At 47.6% G+C, this 13,569-nt stretch overlaps 1 protein-coding gene across 4 annotated transcripts in view; it reads left to right on the top strand.

Annotated features, from left to right (window-relative positions):
• The window catches only part of LOC149326051 (serine/threonine-protein kinase Nek7-like), a 116,087-nt gene that overhangs the window by 66,935 nt on the left and 35,583 nt on the right, over positions 1–13,569 (top strand). For 3 of the 4 annotated variants that reach the window (XM_089562924.1, XM_089562922.1, XM_089562925.1), the window contains 3 exons: positions 631–725; positions 4,263–4,376; positions 10,475–11,462. In XM_089562924.1, the coding sequence (XP_089419050.1) occupies positions 631–725; positions 4,263–4,376; positions 10,475–10,612 (347 nt within the window). In that variant the 3' untranslated portion in view covers positions 10,613–11,462. Of the gene's footprint in view, positions 1–630; positions 726–4,262; positions 4,377–10,474; positions 11,463–13,569 lie in introns of those variants that run through there. The other variant, XM_089562923.1, reaches the window with a different exon arrangement.

Here is a 13,569-nt window from a genome sequence, read left to right as displayed (position 1 = left end):
TGCACTGCAATTCGAAGAGAGGTCGATCTTGCAGAGGCAAAAATGAACACGCGTGGCTGGCCCTTATCACATTAAGGAAAAGCATTCGTGACACTTCCCTTTCCCTTTACATAGCCGAGTGTAAGTTCCTGTGCTCGCATCGTTGTTAACTTGTCCCGGATGACTTGTCTTTTTTTGATCTGCTTGCAGAAGGGTTTCGGGAAGAATAAAGCAGTTGTTATTGTAGCACCTGTCCTCTCTTCTTCATGGATTGTCCAGTGTTTGCGCTCATTGTTCATCATAAGGATAAAATTTTCAGGCACAAATTGATAATTTTACTTTTTTGGGAAACCTCCTCAATATTGATGAATTTTTTTCCTCCCACACAACCTGTTGGAGACTGCTGGTTACGTCATTGCCCTTCACTTATATTTTATATTGTGCCACTGCTTATAGCTGCATTTACACAAAGAAAAAGTCCCAAAATACTGTTTGTGCGCATCCACGGGACAAACTTATAAAGGTTCTGACGATTTAAACTTTTTCAAATGTCTCTTGAAGTTTGAACTAAGGAGAGAGTAATTGGAAGAGCACATTGCAGAGTTGGCCCAAAGTCTCAGCCCGTAATAATTTTGTGGCCTTTTCCTCCAGTGGGGACACCCTACTACATGTCACCAGAGAGGGTGCGGCAACAGGAGTATGACCTTCGCTCAGATGTGTGGTCAGCTGGTTGCCTTCTCTATGAGGTGAGCCTGTCTCCACTTTATTTTTGTTCTCAGCTCTACTACTCTGACGTAGTTCCAGGTGAATTGCAGCCATCAAGCTTTTGAAAGGCACTGTGATGCATCCAGTTCAGTGCTGGGCTCTCTTCTTAAGCCACGGTGGCTCAGTGGCTCAGCTGTTGACATGCGTTCGGTCGTCCCGGTGCTGTGTGATGTTAAGGAACCCCAGGGGGTGGAAATCCCCTTCCCTACGGCGTCCCTCGCAGCTTTGGGACGTTGAATCCCCTATAAACCAAACCGCACTCTCCGCCTTTTGACGTAAGCAAAGCAGTTGTGCATGCACAAGCAAACTGGGCGCCTGAACATTGTCTCCCCTTTACTGACGGGGGCAAAAAAAAAACTCCTTGGTTGCAAAATGTCTGCTTGGGCAGATTGATAACAAACAATCAGTAAAACAGCAGCTCTAATGAGCTATTTCAGCCTTTGCGAGTATTTGTTCAAACCCTCATCGTGTCATCAGCATGCTGCCACCCCTGGAGGGCCTGCCAACAAAGGGAGAAAACTGGGAGCCCATTTATTTTTCAACACTCAGACACTGAGAAGCCTCAACATGCTCCACAATGTTTGCCAACAGCCCACACTTAAATTTCCCCCATGCCCTGAGGGGCCAAGTGCACCCTCTTCTTGGCATAAGTGGCCGAAAAGGAGGATAAAATCTGCGTCTGTCGAACGTGTGGCTGTTACTGAGCAGAGCCATCTGCCTGCCAGGCAGGCACACTGGGACGTAGCCAGGATTGCCAGTATTTGCGCCCCCCCTCCAGCAGGGCTTGTTTTGCCTCGCATGACACAGCTTCTCGGTCTGTGCTGCGAGAGCTCCTCCAGTGAAAGTCTACAATGATTCTGGCCTCGGCTATGGACCTCATCCCTTTTTACCCAGAATATATGGCTTCACAGGCTGCCACATGTTACTAGCACTAAAATAGACACAAAGTACAGCGAGCAGGAACGCACTGGATGGACAGGATTAGCGCCTGTCCTGTGCGTTCCTGCTCGCTGCTGTTTTAGCACTAGTAACATGTGGCAGTCAGTGAACCAACAGCACCAGCTGGCCAGACTGTACTCTTTAATCACCATCCAGGCCACCGCTCTGTTTTCACCTCCGCCATTGCAGTGCCCACGGCCGTCGTTCCTTCACCACCTGCATCATCACAGCCGTGCGCCTTGCTATTTCACGATCATCAGGAGTGTAGGACACAATAACAAGGTCTGGCACACACAAGAACGTAGACAAGCAAAAAAGAAACAAATTAAAGCTGGGGAGTTTGCGAAGATACTCAACACACAAAACCTCATCAGTTTAAAAAAGGCGAAAGCAAAAGCACGGCACATCCATCGCAGTGCCAGAAATAGTTCAGTTACCTGCAAACAAATGTGGGAACAAGTTCGTAAACTTAACAGCAGCTTTTCTCCTTTCACAATTCCTTTTCCTGGTGCACAGATATTAGCAAGCAGGTAGACTTACTACGCAAACATTTCCCCACAGTTTCTAGTTCTTCACACTGCACACAGTCATTTGTAAAGTGCAAGGACACAACTGAAAAATGACTGTCGACAAGTGACAGCACAAAGGAACCTTGCAATAATTTAATAAGACTGTAAGAATCTGTGCAGTGCTGTCCTCCGGTAAACAGACAGCACCTGGCCCTGATGAAATACGTGATGAAATGATGGCCCACCTGTCCGAAGCTGCTGTAGAGGCTATTCTGAAATTCTTTAACAGAATATGGGATTCTGGAAAATGCCAGAGGCTTGGAAAAAGGCCCTGATAGTGCCATAGAAAACCACCAACTATCCCGATTTGAAACCTTCTTAAAGGGACACTGAGGAGAGCACTATTATTATTTTTTTTATAGTAAAATCCGATAGTTCGGCATGTCATGGCTTTGTTGCCACTTGGCCGGCAGCGAAAGATGCATTTATTTCTAAGAAATTTGGATTCGAAGTTGAAAAAGTTTTTCCCGCCGCTCTGATTCAAACTTGGGATTCGTCTATGACGACACAGGACTAAGAGACGCGAAACATGACGTGCACATGACGTAACGCAGACTCCGTTATTTCTGGCGGCCAGCAGTGCGGCCTAGCAGCAGCCGAAAAGAAAGCTACCGCCGGCCGCACGTTGAAGGCATCTATCGGCTATTGCGGCCGTCGCTACAGTCGCTTCGATTACGTTTGCACTGGCGTTTTGCCAGCGTTACGATGGATCTCGTTCTCGAAGTCGTCAACGAATTTCTCGCAAATAGACACCTTTAGCATACCGTGTACCTTGTTACCGCTAGCGGAATACCGGGAGCCCGCCTACCGCCGGAAAACAGGCGCTGATTTGTCCCGATGCTTCAGGAGCGCGCGTAGCAGCCGGGCACGTGGCGCCATCTGGCGACGTCAAGGAGATTTGCGCATGCATTGGCTGCGCCTCAGTGATGCATGGTTTCTCAGTTCCTGGTGTTGCTAGAACCATTCGTTCTAGCAACACTGTTTTGTCCTATGATCTCATCACGCTTGTACTTGCGAGTTTGGCCTGTGGCGGCGATACCTGTATTTTGGTTCTTGCTCTTTTCTACGTTACAAGAGCTTTGTTGTCAGTATGAGTGGCGTTTTTGTAACCAGGAGCTGGTATTCTGTTGATACAAGCCAACTTCAATTTCTCCTCAGTGTCCCTTTAATGTTCATTGTGGTGGCTTGCTTGGTGTGGGCACGCCAGTATTCGTGACTGGGTGCACACCCTCCTTGACCTTACAGGACTGCTTGCATCTGGCCAAAGCCTCCGTGGTGCACCCGTTGGCCCTGGCATTTTTGCCTCTGTGTCTGCCCATGTTTGTCGAGCTTTGTGGCTTGAGTCGCCTGCAACCATCCACAAACCGTGTGAAGTGTATTCACCGCCATCTCAAGGCCGCACCTGGCACCTTTCCTGCTGAGCTCCCTACTTGGCATCACCTCCCATCCCCCGCACAGTTTGTTTCCCCTGCCTCCTCCGCTGTCACCTGGGAGTCGCTGAAGCCAGCCTCCAATGCCACCAGCTCATGTGCATCTCTCGCTCGTTACCCTGCTGGCTCCTCGCTCGGGACGGCCCGTCTCTGCCTGTGCTCAGCAACACATTTGATGCTAGATGAAGCATGAGATGGGTTGAAACTGCATGTCTCTGGCCGCATTTGTAAACAGAGAAAAGGCCTGCGCTAGTTTCGAGTCAGGCCCCTCTGTAGAAGGCAGCAACATTCTGCCTTTTGGATCAGTTTCCTCTCTGAACCACCTTCCCTGTTATTATTTACGCCATTCAGGCTGAAATGGAAGATATGTAAAAAAACTTTCACCTCACACTGGGCCAGTGTCAGATGCAGAAGGGGGGACATATGGAGGGGGGTTTAGTTGCGTGGTCTCACCGGTGAAACTTGTTGACAATCACGCTAAGAATGCTCTCACTCGAGTGAAGCCTCTGTCTGTTCGGCTGCCAGGCTCTTCACTTGTCGCCGCAGTGTGCATTATTCTTGTGTTTTTTCCTGTTGGCAGTTGGCAGCCCTGCAGTGCCCATTCAGCAGTGACACCAAGAACCTGTTCTCCCTATTCAAGAAGATAGTTGCAAGTGACCACCCGCCCCTTCCAAGCAACCTTTACTCTGACGAGGTGGGTACAGAGCCATGCTTTTGAGGGTTTCTCGAGAGCTACGCCAGTTCATGTCTTGGGAGCGAAGCACTTCAAATCGTCATCAGCCTGACTACGTCCAGTACAGGACAAAGGTCTCTCCCATATCTTTCCGATTGAAGATGCAGTGAAGAGGATTCTGAAATTGTCTTTTTGCCCCGGGAACTCAATCTACACATTGAACTTAGCACAGTGCAATAAAAAGACAGGGACAAGAAGACGAAGAAGCACGCAGGACAAACGCTTGACATCAACTAGTTCTTTACTTGGGAAGAAACACATACCTGTTCACGCTAAACACACTTGTGATAAAGCCGATTCATTGTTTGGTTAATCGTTTGTTTCCGCCCTCTATGTATCTGTATATATGTGTTTTTTTTCCCGAGTAAAGAACTAGTTGATGTCAAGCGTTTGTCCTGTGTGCTTCTTCTTCTTCTTGTCCCTGTCTCTTTTTTTGCGCTTTGCTAAGTTCAACGTGTATTACCAACTCGCCCAACTTTCTGCATTGCTTCAATCTACACGCTCCGAGCATTCTTAGAAACTGGGACTTATTGCCCTATTAAATCGGATTAAGCGTCCTGGCTCCCACCTTTCTTTAACTTGCCCCTGAAAAGAGGAGGAGTGTGTAGTGCCTTTCAGCCAGTTACGTCACGGCTTGCCACTGTGCGATCGGCGGAGTGATGAGTAGTGGCCGCCGAAAGCAAGGAGCCCAGTTATATTTTTATCTCCATTTGTGACAATGTAGTTTGCGACTGAAATTATTTATTCGTGGAAACAAAGTAAAAGCGAAAGCAAAGCGAACTGCTGAAAGGCACTCCTCGCGTTGGTTGACTCGTCCTTTTTTCGGAGGTGAGTTCAAAAAAATGGTGGGAGCCGAGACATTTAATCCGATGTAATAGGGAAATCGGCCACACAGGATATTCCAAGTTTCTAAGAATGCTCGGAGCGTGTAGATCGAGTTCTAATGGTAAAAAGACGATTTGATTCCTGTTTAGTGCATCTTTAAGGGCAGACGTGGGTCTTGAAATGAACATTTTTAGTATTAAAGATATCGTAACAAAATTAGGTGTGCATATGCGTTTCTTCTTCCTGTTTTCAAAAACATAATTAGGTTCAGTATATCTCAATTAGTTCCCATATTATAGGAAAATAACTGAAGCCTAAATAGTTAAATTTTTACGGGTCGTTGAGATTCTTTCTATATTATTTGGTTTGATTTGCAATGGCGCTGTACCAAAAACTTCCCATCTGGAGCTATATTAATTATATTGTTGCTGAAGTACATCATCATATAAAAAGTTAACTTTTGTCCAAGCATCACAGCTATAAAGTACAGTTAGGTGATGTTATGGTTCACAAAAATGTTTTACTCAGCCAAATAAAAGCAGTATAGCTCCACAGTTTTGTTCTTTTTGAATTCAATGGTGTAAGATTAGTTGAAATTTCACCTCAAGGACAATAAAAACTTGTTGGCAAAAAACACGAAGCTGGGAAAATCTCACTTGAAGTGCCATTCGGAGGTCGGTGTGGAGGCCTCAAAAACCAGCGGAATGCGGACGTCCAAACAACATTTCACACTAGTGGGCAATACCAGCTTTCAGACATGGGAAGCGATGGGTGCAATGTCCTGCCGCGTATGGCTCTGCAATCTCTGCTTTGTAGGCGCGAAATATGTAAATGTTCAAGTAGTTGGAGGTTGAATTTAGACCTTGGAACTTTTTTGGCAGGAACTTTAGAGTGTGTTGATCCCGAGTGTGCCATTTTTGCGAAATCTAAATATTCGCATTTTTTTATCATTTCAAGGCCCACATCTCTCCTTAACCCTGTGCCAGCTGCTGTGTCCTTATCCCCGAAAACGCCATCTCATCTTCATCGTGGGAGGGAACAGCGCGAACAAGACGACAGACGACGTCTTGTTCGCGCTGTTCCCTCCCACGATGTATTATTACAAACTCGCCCAGCTATCTGCCATCTCATCTGCCCACCTAACTTTCTGCTGCCCCTGCTGCACTTGCCTTCTCTTGGTTATGAGAACAAAAAATAACTGCGCAAAGGGACGGGACAAGAGAAAGAGAAGGTTCAGGTTAGCTTTGAGGCTCAGGTTGATCTGCTGGTTTTTCCGCTGGCCCTTCTTCAGGCTGTCCCTGTTGAAGTCCTTCCGCCCAAACTCGGGGGGCGGATGCACAGGAGAGGCGGAAGTATGAAGTGGTGCCCTATGTTCACAGGGTCTCGCACGGCTTGAAGAGGGTTGCCGGAAAATTCGGCGTTGAGGTCATTTTTTCTGCACCTTGCAAGTTGTCGCATTTGTGCAATTTGGCGAGAAAAGATAAGCAAAAGAAGGTTGAGTGTGGCATCAACCACAGGAATAAGTTCGTACAGTGTACATGCAATGTAATTTATCAGATTCCCCTGAGTTGTGGTAGGTTCTACATAGCGCAAACTGGCCGCTGCGTCAACATTAGATTATTAGAGCATGCAAATTCCTTAGATGATTCAAGGGGGCAGCATCTGCCTAAGCATTGTCACACTTGCAAGCATGATGACAAAGATTTTAATCCGCTTTTCGATAGGACTAAGATTATCGGACGCTTGAGGGATAAGAAAGAACGAGAAATTATCGAGGCCTTGGAAATCGCGAGGTTAGGGCCTGACAAGTGTGTTAGCGATGCTTCAGTACACCTGTACCGCAAGAAGTTCGAGTTCCTTGATTCCACGAGATGAGTGCCGCTTCTGTTTTTTGTTTTTGGGGTTGGTGCACATGCGCTTTGCTGCTGAAGGAAAAAGGAGTTGGTGGAATAAATCAGTTGTCAGTCTGCGTTTGTCCCGTGTGGTTCTCTTTCTCTTGTCCCGTCCTTTTCGCGCAGTTATTCTTTGTTCTCATAATGTCATACCAACTAGCCCCTCACCATACTCTTCTAGATTTCTTGTCTTGGTTATTGTTATGAGTTGCTTAAGGAAGAGTTGGTGTCCACTCCGTTACCCTTAAGGACCAACGGTTATCTTGCCTTCGCATTACATGCCCTGCCCAAGCCCACTTCTTCCTCTTGATTTCAACTAGGATGTCATTAACCCACGTTTGTTCCCTCACCCACTCTGCCCTCTTCCGATCTCTTAACGTTACACCTATCATTTTCCTTTCCACAGCTCGCTGCGTTGTCCTTAACTTAAGCTGAACCCTCCTCTTTGTTAGCCTCCACGTTTCTGCCCCATAGGTGGGCACCGGTAAGACACAGCTGTTGTATACAGTTCTCTCAAGGGATATTGGTATGCTACCATTCATGATCTGAGATAACCTGCCATATGCGCTCCACCCACTTCTTTGTCTTCTACTTATTTCCCTCTCATGATCCAGATCTGCGGTCACTACCTGCCCTAAGTAGAGATGTCCTCTTACTACTTCCAGCACCTCGCATACGATTGTAAACTACTGTTGCCTTGTGAGACTGTTGAACACTACTTTGGTTTTCTGCATGTTAATTTTTAGCCCCACCGTTCTGCTCTGCCTGTCTAACTGACTGATCATGCTTTGCAGCTCTTGTCCTGAGTGACTTAGCAAGGCAATGTCATCAGCGAATCGCAGATTACTTAGGTACTCGCCATCAACTCTTATCTCTAATTGTTCCCTATCCAAGACTCTGAATACCTCCTGTAAACAGGCGGTCAATAGCATTAGCGAGATCGTGTCTCCCTGCCTGACACCCTTCCTTATTGGAATTTTATTGCCAACTTTGCGGAGGACTATGGTGTCAGAGGAGCTGTTCACATAAGGCTCATCCATGCCTGCTGAGGTTTCGACTGAGTCAAATGCCTTCTTGTATTCGATTCAGCTGACAAGGGAATGGAAAGAGGGGCTCTTTATGACATGCATGACGGAAGCCAACGGTCACCGAAACCAAGGAGCATGGGGGATGTCTTCTTTATTTTTTAATAATTTGTGGTTTTTCATCAATGGGAGATTAATAAAAGCAGAAAAAAAAGAACATGCTGCCGGCGGGATCCGAACCCATGACCTTCTCGACCATAGCAGCGGACGTAGTACGTCCTGTATTACCGCAAGTGCCTCGTAGGAACATGGTCAAACGGTAAGGAGGATGTGTAAGAACCCTCTAATGCTACCTATAGCATCAAGACTGCCAGATTCAAGGCTGTTAAACTATTCAGCAGTCTGAATAGTTTAATTCGGAGGTCATGGGCTCACCGATGGCATGTTTTTTTTTTTCTGCTTTTATTAAAGGTGCGCTAAAGAGGAATATGAACTCATCTTTTTACCGTGGCAACTCATCCCGAGCATTCTTAGAAACCTCAAATTATTGTCCTGTGCGGCCGATTTCCCTAATTTTAATCGGATTAAACATCCCGGCTCTCTGAAGACATAAAACTACGCAGGAGACAGGACACAGAAAAGATGCAGACAGGGCGAGCATAGACTAACAACTGATTTATTGAACGAAAATGACCTTCCTTCAGGAGCAACACATGCGCAACCAAACTTAACGCCCAAAGCAAAAGTACCCTATCTTATCAACCCAAAAAGTAAAGTTCTTTCTGATACAGGTGAATTGATGCCTCGCTAACACATTTTTTCGCACTGTATCTAGCAATTTGCCAGGCTTCAAAAATCTCGCGTGCCTTCCTGTCCTTCGCGCAGCCTATAATCTTCGTTTGCTTGAAAAGCGGCGTACAAAATACTTTTTTCTTTTTGTCAGTGATCTTACAAGACTGACAGTGCCTTGCTAAATGCTGCCCACCGTGCTGGCTCAAAAAAGAGTTATTGGGCTCCTGAAGGCGTTTATTAATGCAGCGCCGCGTCTGTCCTACATATACGGAACCACAGCTGAATGGGATCTCGTAGATAACTCCCATCTTACAGGCTACAAACTTAGGTCTGTGGTTGACTCCGCACCCTACTTTCTTTTGCAGGTTATTGTTTGTTAATCGGCATAAACGAGACAGTTTGCATGGGGCGGAAAAGAACACGTTGACACCAATCCTGGCCCCTGTCTTTTTTTGAACTCGCGCCATTGACGGTAGGAGAAGTCAACCAACGTTTCAGCCAGTCCCGTGGCCACTCTGCCATCAGCGGAGTGATACGTAGCGATCGGTGAAAGCAGAGTCTACACATATTTTTATTTCCGTGGGCCTAATTTGCAGCTATGTAGTCTCTGGCTGGATCTATTTATTCACGGAGACCTAAAAACAAAATAAAAGCAAAAGCAAAGGCGCCATGCAGCTGCCTGGAAGGCACTCCGCGCGTTAGTTGACTCCTCCTACCCCGTCAGCGGTGAGATCAAAAGAAGGCGGGAGCCAGGACGTTTATTCCGATTTAAATTGAGGCAATCGGCCACGCAGGACAATAATTCGAAGTTTCTAAGGATTCTCGGAACATGTAGATCGAGTTTCCGCGGCAAAAAGATGAATTCAGATGCTTCTTTTTGCACCTTTAATCTTCCATTGATGAAAAACCACAAATCATTAAAAAATAAAAAGAGGACACCCCCTTTGCTCCTCGGTTTTGGTGACTGTTGGCTTCTGTCATATATGTATTCTATAAAGGTGATATATAGGAGTTTGTTGTATTGCACATTTCTCTGTCACCTGTTTGATAGCTTGAATGTGGTCTATCATCGAGTATCATTTACGAAAGCCTGCCTGACCATTTGGTTGATTGAAGTCTAAGGTTGTCCTGACTGTATTAGCGATTACCTTAGTAAATACCTTATACACTAGCGACAGTAAGCTGGTCAGTCTGTAAGCTCTTTTCTTATGGATTATGTTAGCGTTCTTCCAAGCTTATGGTACTCTCGAGGTCACAAGGCATTGCGTATACAGGGTGGCTAGTTTTTGTAGCACAATCTCCCCTCCGTCCTTCAGCAAATCTGCTGTTACCTGATCCCCACCAGCTGCTTTCCCTCTTTGCTCTTTAGGGTGTCAAGTGCATGTGCCACCCTCTATATGTCGGCAGTTGTGTGTGACGTTTAAATAATTTAAACCTGTTGGCTGCTGCGTCATTTTTAGAAAAGAGAAAAGGTCTAGTCGGGGCAGGTGAGAAGAGAGAAGTGACAGTGTGTCTGTTCTTGCAGCTGCGGGCCCTTGTTTCGGTCTGCTTGGATCCCAACCCCATGAAGCGCCGGGACATGAGCTATGCTTGCAACGTGGCCACCCAGATGTATGAGCGCTTTGTTCGAGCAGCTGCTTGCAAGGTTCCACCCTCGACCTGATGTGATCTCAACTGGCTTTCTTGTTGTCACACAGTACATGTGAAATGGGGAACTAGTAGCCCTGTGTGCAGCTCCCTCTGGGTGGTGAAAGTAAAACTGCCTTCAGCAGTAAGGACTAACAAGTCCTGCCAAAAGCCAATAGTGCAGGACGGCGCATGCAGAGCCCAACAGCCCATTATGAAAACTGAAAGTAGACCTTCGGCTTTTGTAGAAAGGCACAGTGTGAAGCTCATGAAATTTGTTTGCACCTGTTGATTATTGCACATGTGAATAACGTGCAGTGTTGCCTGGTTTGGAGGCCCAAGTTACCGTCGAAATGGGCATGGATTCGAAACGACAGCTGTGCGGCCTCAACATTCCGTTGCAGAACAACAAATCCCAGACACCAGGAAATACTCAAGAATATGTTGCATCCATATTCATTGCATTTTCTCTGAGGCCGCAAATGACAGCTGACTAACAGCACTGTTTTCATGCAATTGCAGCGCTTCCCACAATGCAGGTGCTGCTTTAATTTCTTGCTGTGACATCGGAACGTACTTGCATCACACTGGTTGAATGCAGGGTAAAGCTAGCTGCTATGATGCTTGGTTGCACTTTTTCTAATGCATGTAATATAGTAAGGCAAGCCTCATTCAAGTGGCCTTTTAGCAGCATGTATATTTTTCAAAATCCTTATTTGTGTGCACATGCATATTTATTTTTGTACCTTTACTAGGTTGTAGCTGCCTGAGCAAGTCACAGGAGCATGTACAACTGTTCAGCAGCTTTCTGTTGACAGTCGTGTTATAGCACATATTTTGTGCAAGGTTTTTGAATAAAGGATTTTACTTTATTTTACTTGCGACAATGTAGATCATGCCCTTACCTGGCGGGTTGAGAATGTGCACGCCCGACAAGCGCGTCAGCATGGCTGTCAGACGGCGGTCCTCAAAGCGCGCCTGATGCGGCTCCTTGTAGTGCCGCAGCAAATTTTTAAATAAGAGCACAATACTATCCGCGTGCTCCTGCAAAGCCGCAAGCGAGAACTGCACAGAAATTTCAGCTGCCTGTCGCTGACGCGCGCGTCGAGGTTCATGACAGCTGCATTCGATTCAGCCGTGGTTCTCTGCACCGCCAGAACCGGTTCACGGTGCGCTGCACCAAAGCGCTCGATCCACAGCGCCCCCTGCACCACCATCCGCAATTGATTTTGGTGCAGTTGTGGTGCCGCTTCGGTGCAAAGAACCGCGGCACCCTCAGAGACGGAGGTGCAGGATAGTGGTGCACGTGTTTGAAGGCGTAAGCAGACGACGCGCGCAGCCGACGAAATGTTTAACATCAGTGGCCAACTGAAGGAAGTTTTCCCCATGGTCGACGGATCCGGCATCATTCTGCGACGCCTCTTGAATTCGAAGCTGAAATACCTAGCTACTACGCTTTCGTAGTAGTTGGGGATTCTGTTGCGGTACGTCCGAACTATGTTGCTGCAAAAGAAAGCACTGCGTCGGCTTCCTCTTCTTCGCTGTCGGACAACTCCCAAAATTCCATAAAAATGGATTCAGTGATGTCGTCGTCCACGACTCCACGAGTCACGAAAAACAGACGTGACGCATCGCAACACAACACACCACGACGGACCGTGATCACGCCGGCACGAGAACCGGATAGCAGACGACAAGGCCTGTGCGTGCACGCGCTCGATTGAAATTCTCCGCACCAGTGGCGCTGCTGACGCGCTGCACCTAGCTGCACCTGCATCAAAAAACTGGAATTGCACCATGCCGGCACCAACGGAACTTTTTCAGAATTGGTGCAGAGAACCAGTTCCGAATCGAACAGACCTAACGAGGGCAAATCCAAAAAACGTCATGGAGAAGCGCATCCCATCGACCAATCAGCGTTTCCAGCCTACCTACCCGCAAACGCTTCTATAAAAACGACCATGCTAAGTCGATCTCGTTGGAAGTGCCTGGGTTGGACAATATTTGGGCACTCCACAACTTTCCTGTTGTATATTTAAAAATTTAATTAATATATCGACTAATTATTCAAGTAGGTCCAGCAAAAAAATGGTACTGTAACTTTAGATAACCTTTATATATATTGTTAGGACAGTGTGGTGGCGGAGGGACTAGTTCCGGGGGATGCAACGAGAGGGCGCTAGCGGACCGCCTAGTGGTCATCATCGGGAGGGAGAGCGGCGGCGGGGGGTGACGGGGAGATGGGAGATAGGAGAAGGCAATAAAGGTTGTTGTTGGCGTGGCGCCCGTGTGTTTGGGAGTGGTGCGGTTCTGTCACTGCTGAGGCGTGACAAGTGGGGGCTCGTCCGGGATTCAACAGCAACATGAACTCCATCACCGTTCCCGAGGACGTAGTGCAGCTCTTGGTGAGCCAGACGGATGGATCGGCGCTGCAGCGGGAGAGCGTTGCCGCGCTTGTTCGGGAGCGCCTAATGGCGGCACCTGTGCCTTCCGGCGCCTCCGGTTCACAGGAGGCTGTGGCGGCTGTGACGGCGATGGCTGCGGTACATCCGCCTAGTGATACTGTGCCGCGGATTGCCTCACAGCTGCCGAGATTCACGGGATTTAACGATCTCCAGACGCCCGAAGAATTCCTTGAACGCCTCGAGAACTTTTGCCTGATAACCGGCGCCGCCGCAGACAAAAGACTCACTCAGGTTGTGCCGGCCGCACTAGATGGTAGTGCAAAGCTGTGGTGGCGTTTCGCGGGACCGTTCACCACTTGGGACGAATTTGTGCTCGCATTCAGCGCGGAATTCGCCTCCATCGACGCCAAACGCCGCCTGAAGGAGGAGCTCGACAGCAGGACGCAGCACCCGGAGGAGAATTTGAAGGAATTTATTTATACCATATCGGCTTACTACGAGCGGATCGGCGGCGACGTACCAGACTCAGAAAAGGTGGCCCGTGTTCTTCGACAAATGCACCCACAGCTGCAAGAACTGGCGGAGGGCA

The sequence above is a fragment of the Amblyomma mixtum genome, chromosome 10, assembly GCF_055824585.1.
Source record: "Amblyomma mixtum isolate Tamu chromosome 10, ASM5582458v1, whole genome shotgun sequence".
Lineage (NCBI taxonomy): Eukaryota > Metazoa > Arthropoda > Arachnida > Ixodida > Ixodidae > Amblyomma > Amblyomma mixtum.
Note: the sequence above shows the minus strand (reverse complement) of the source record. Positions and strands in the feature narration are given on the sequence as shown.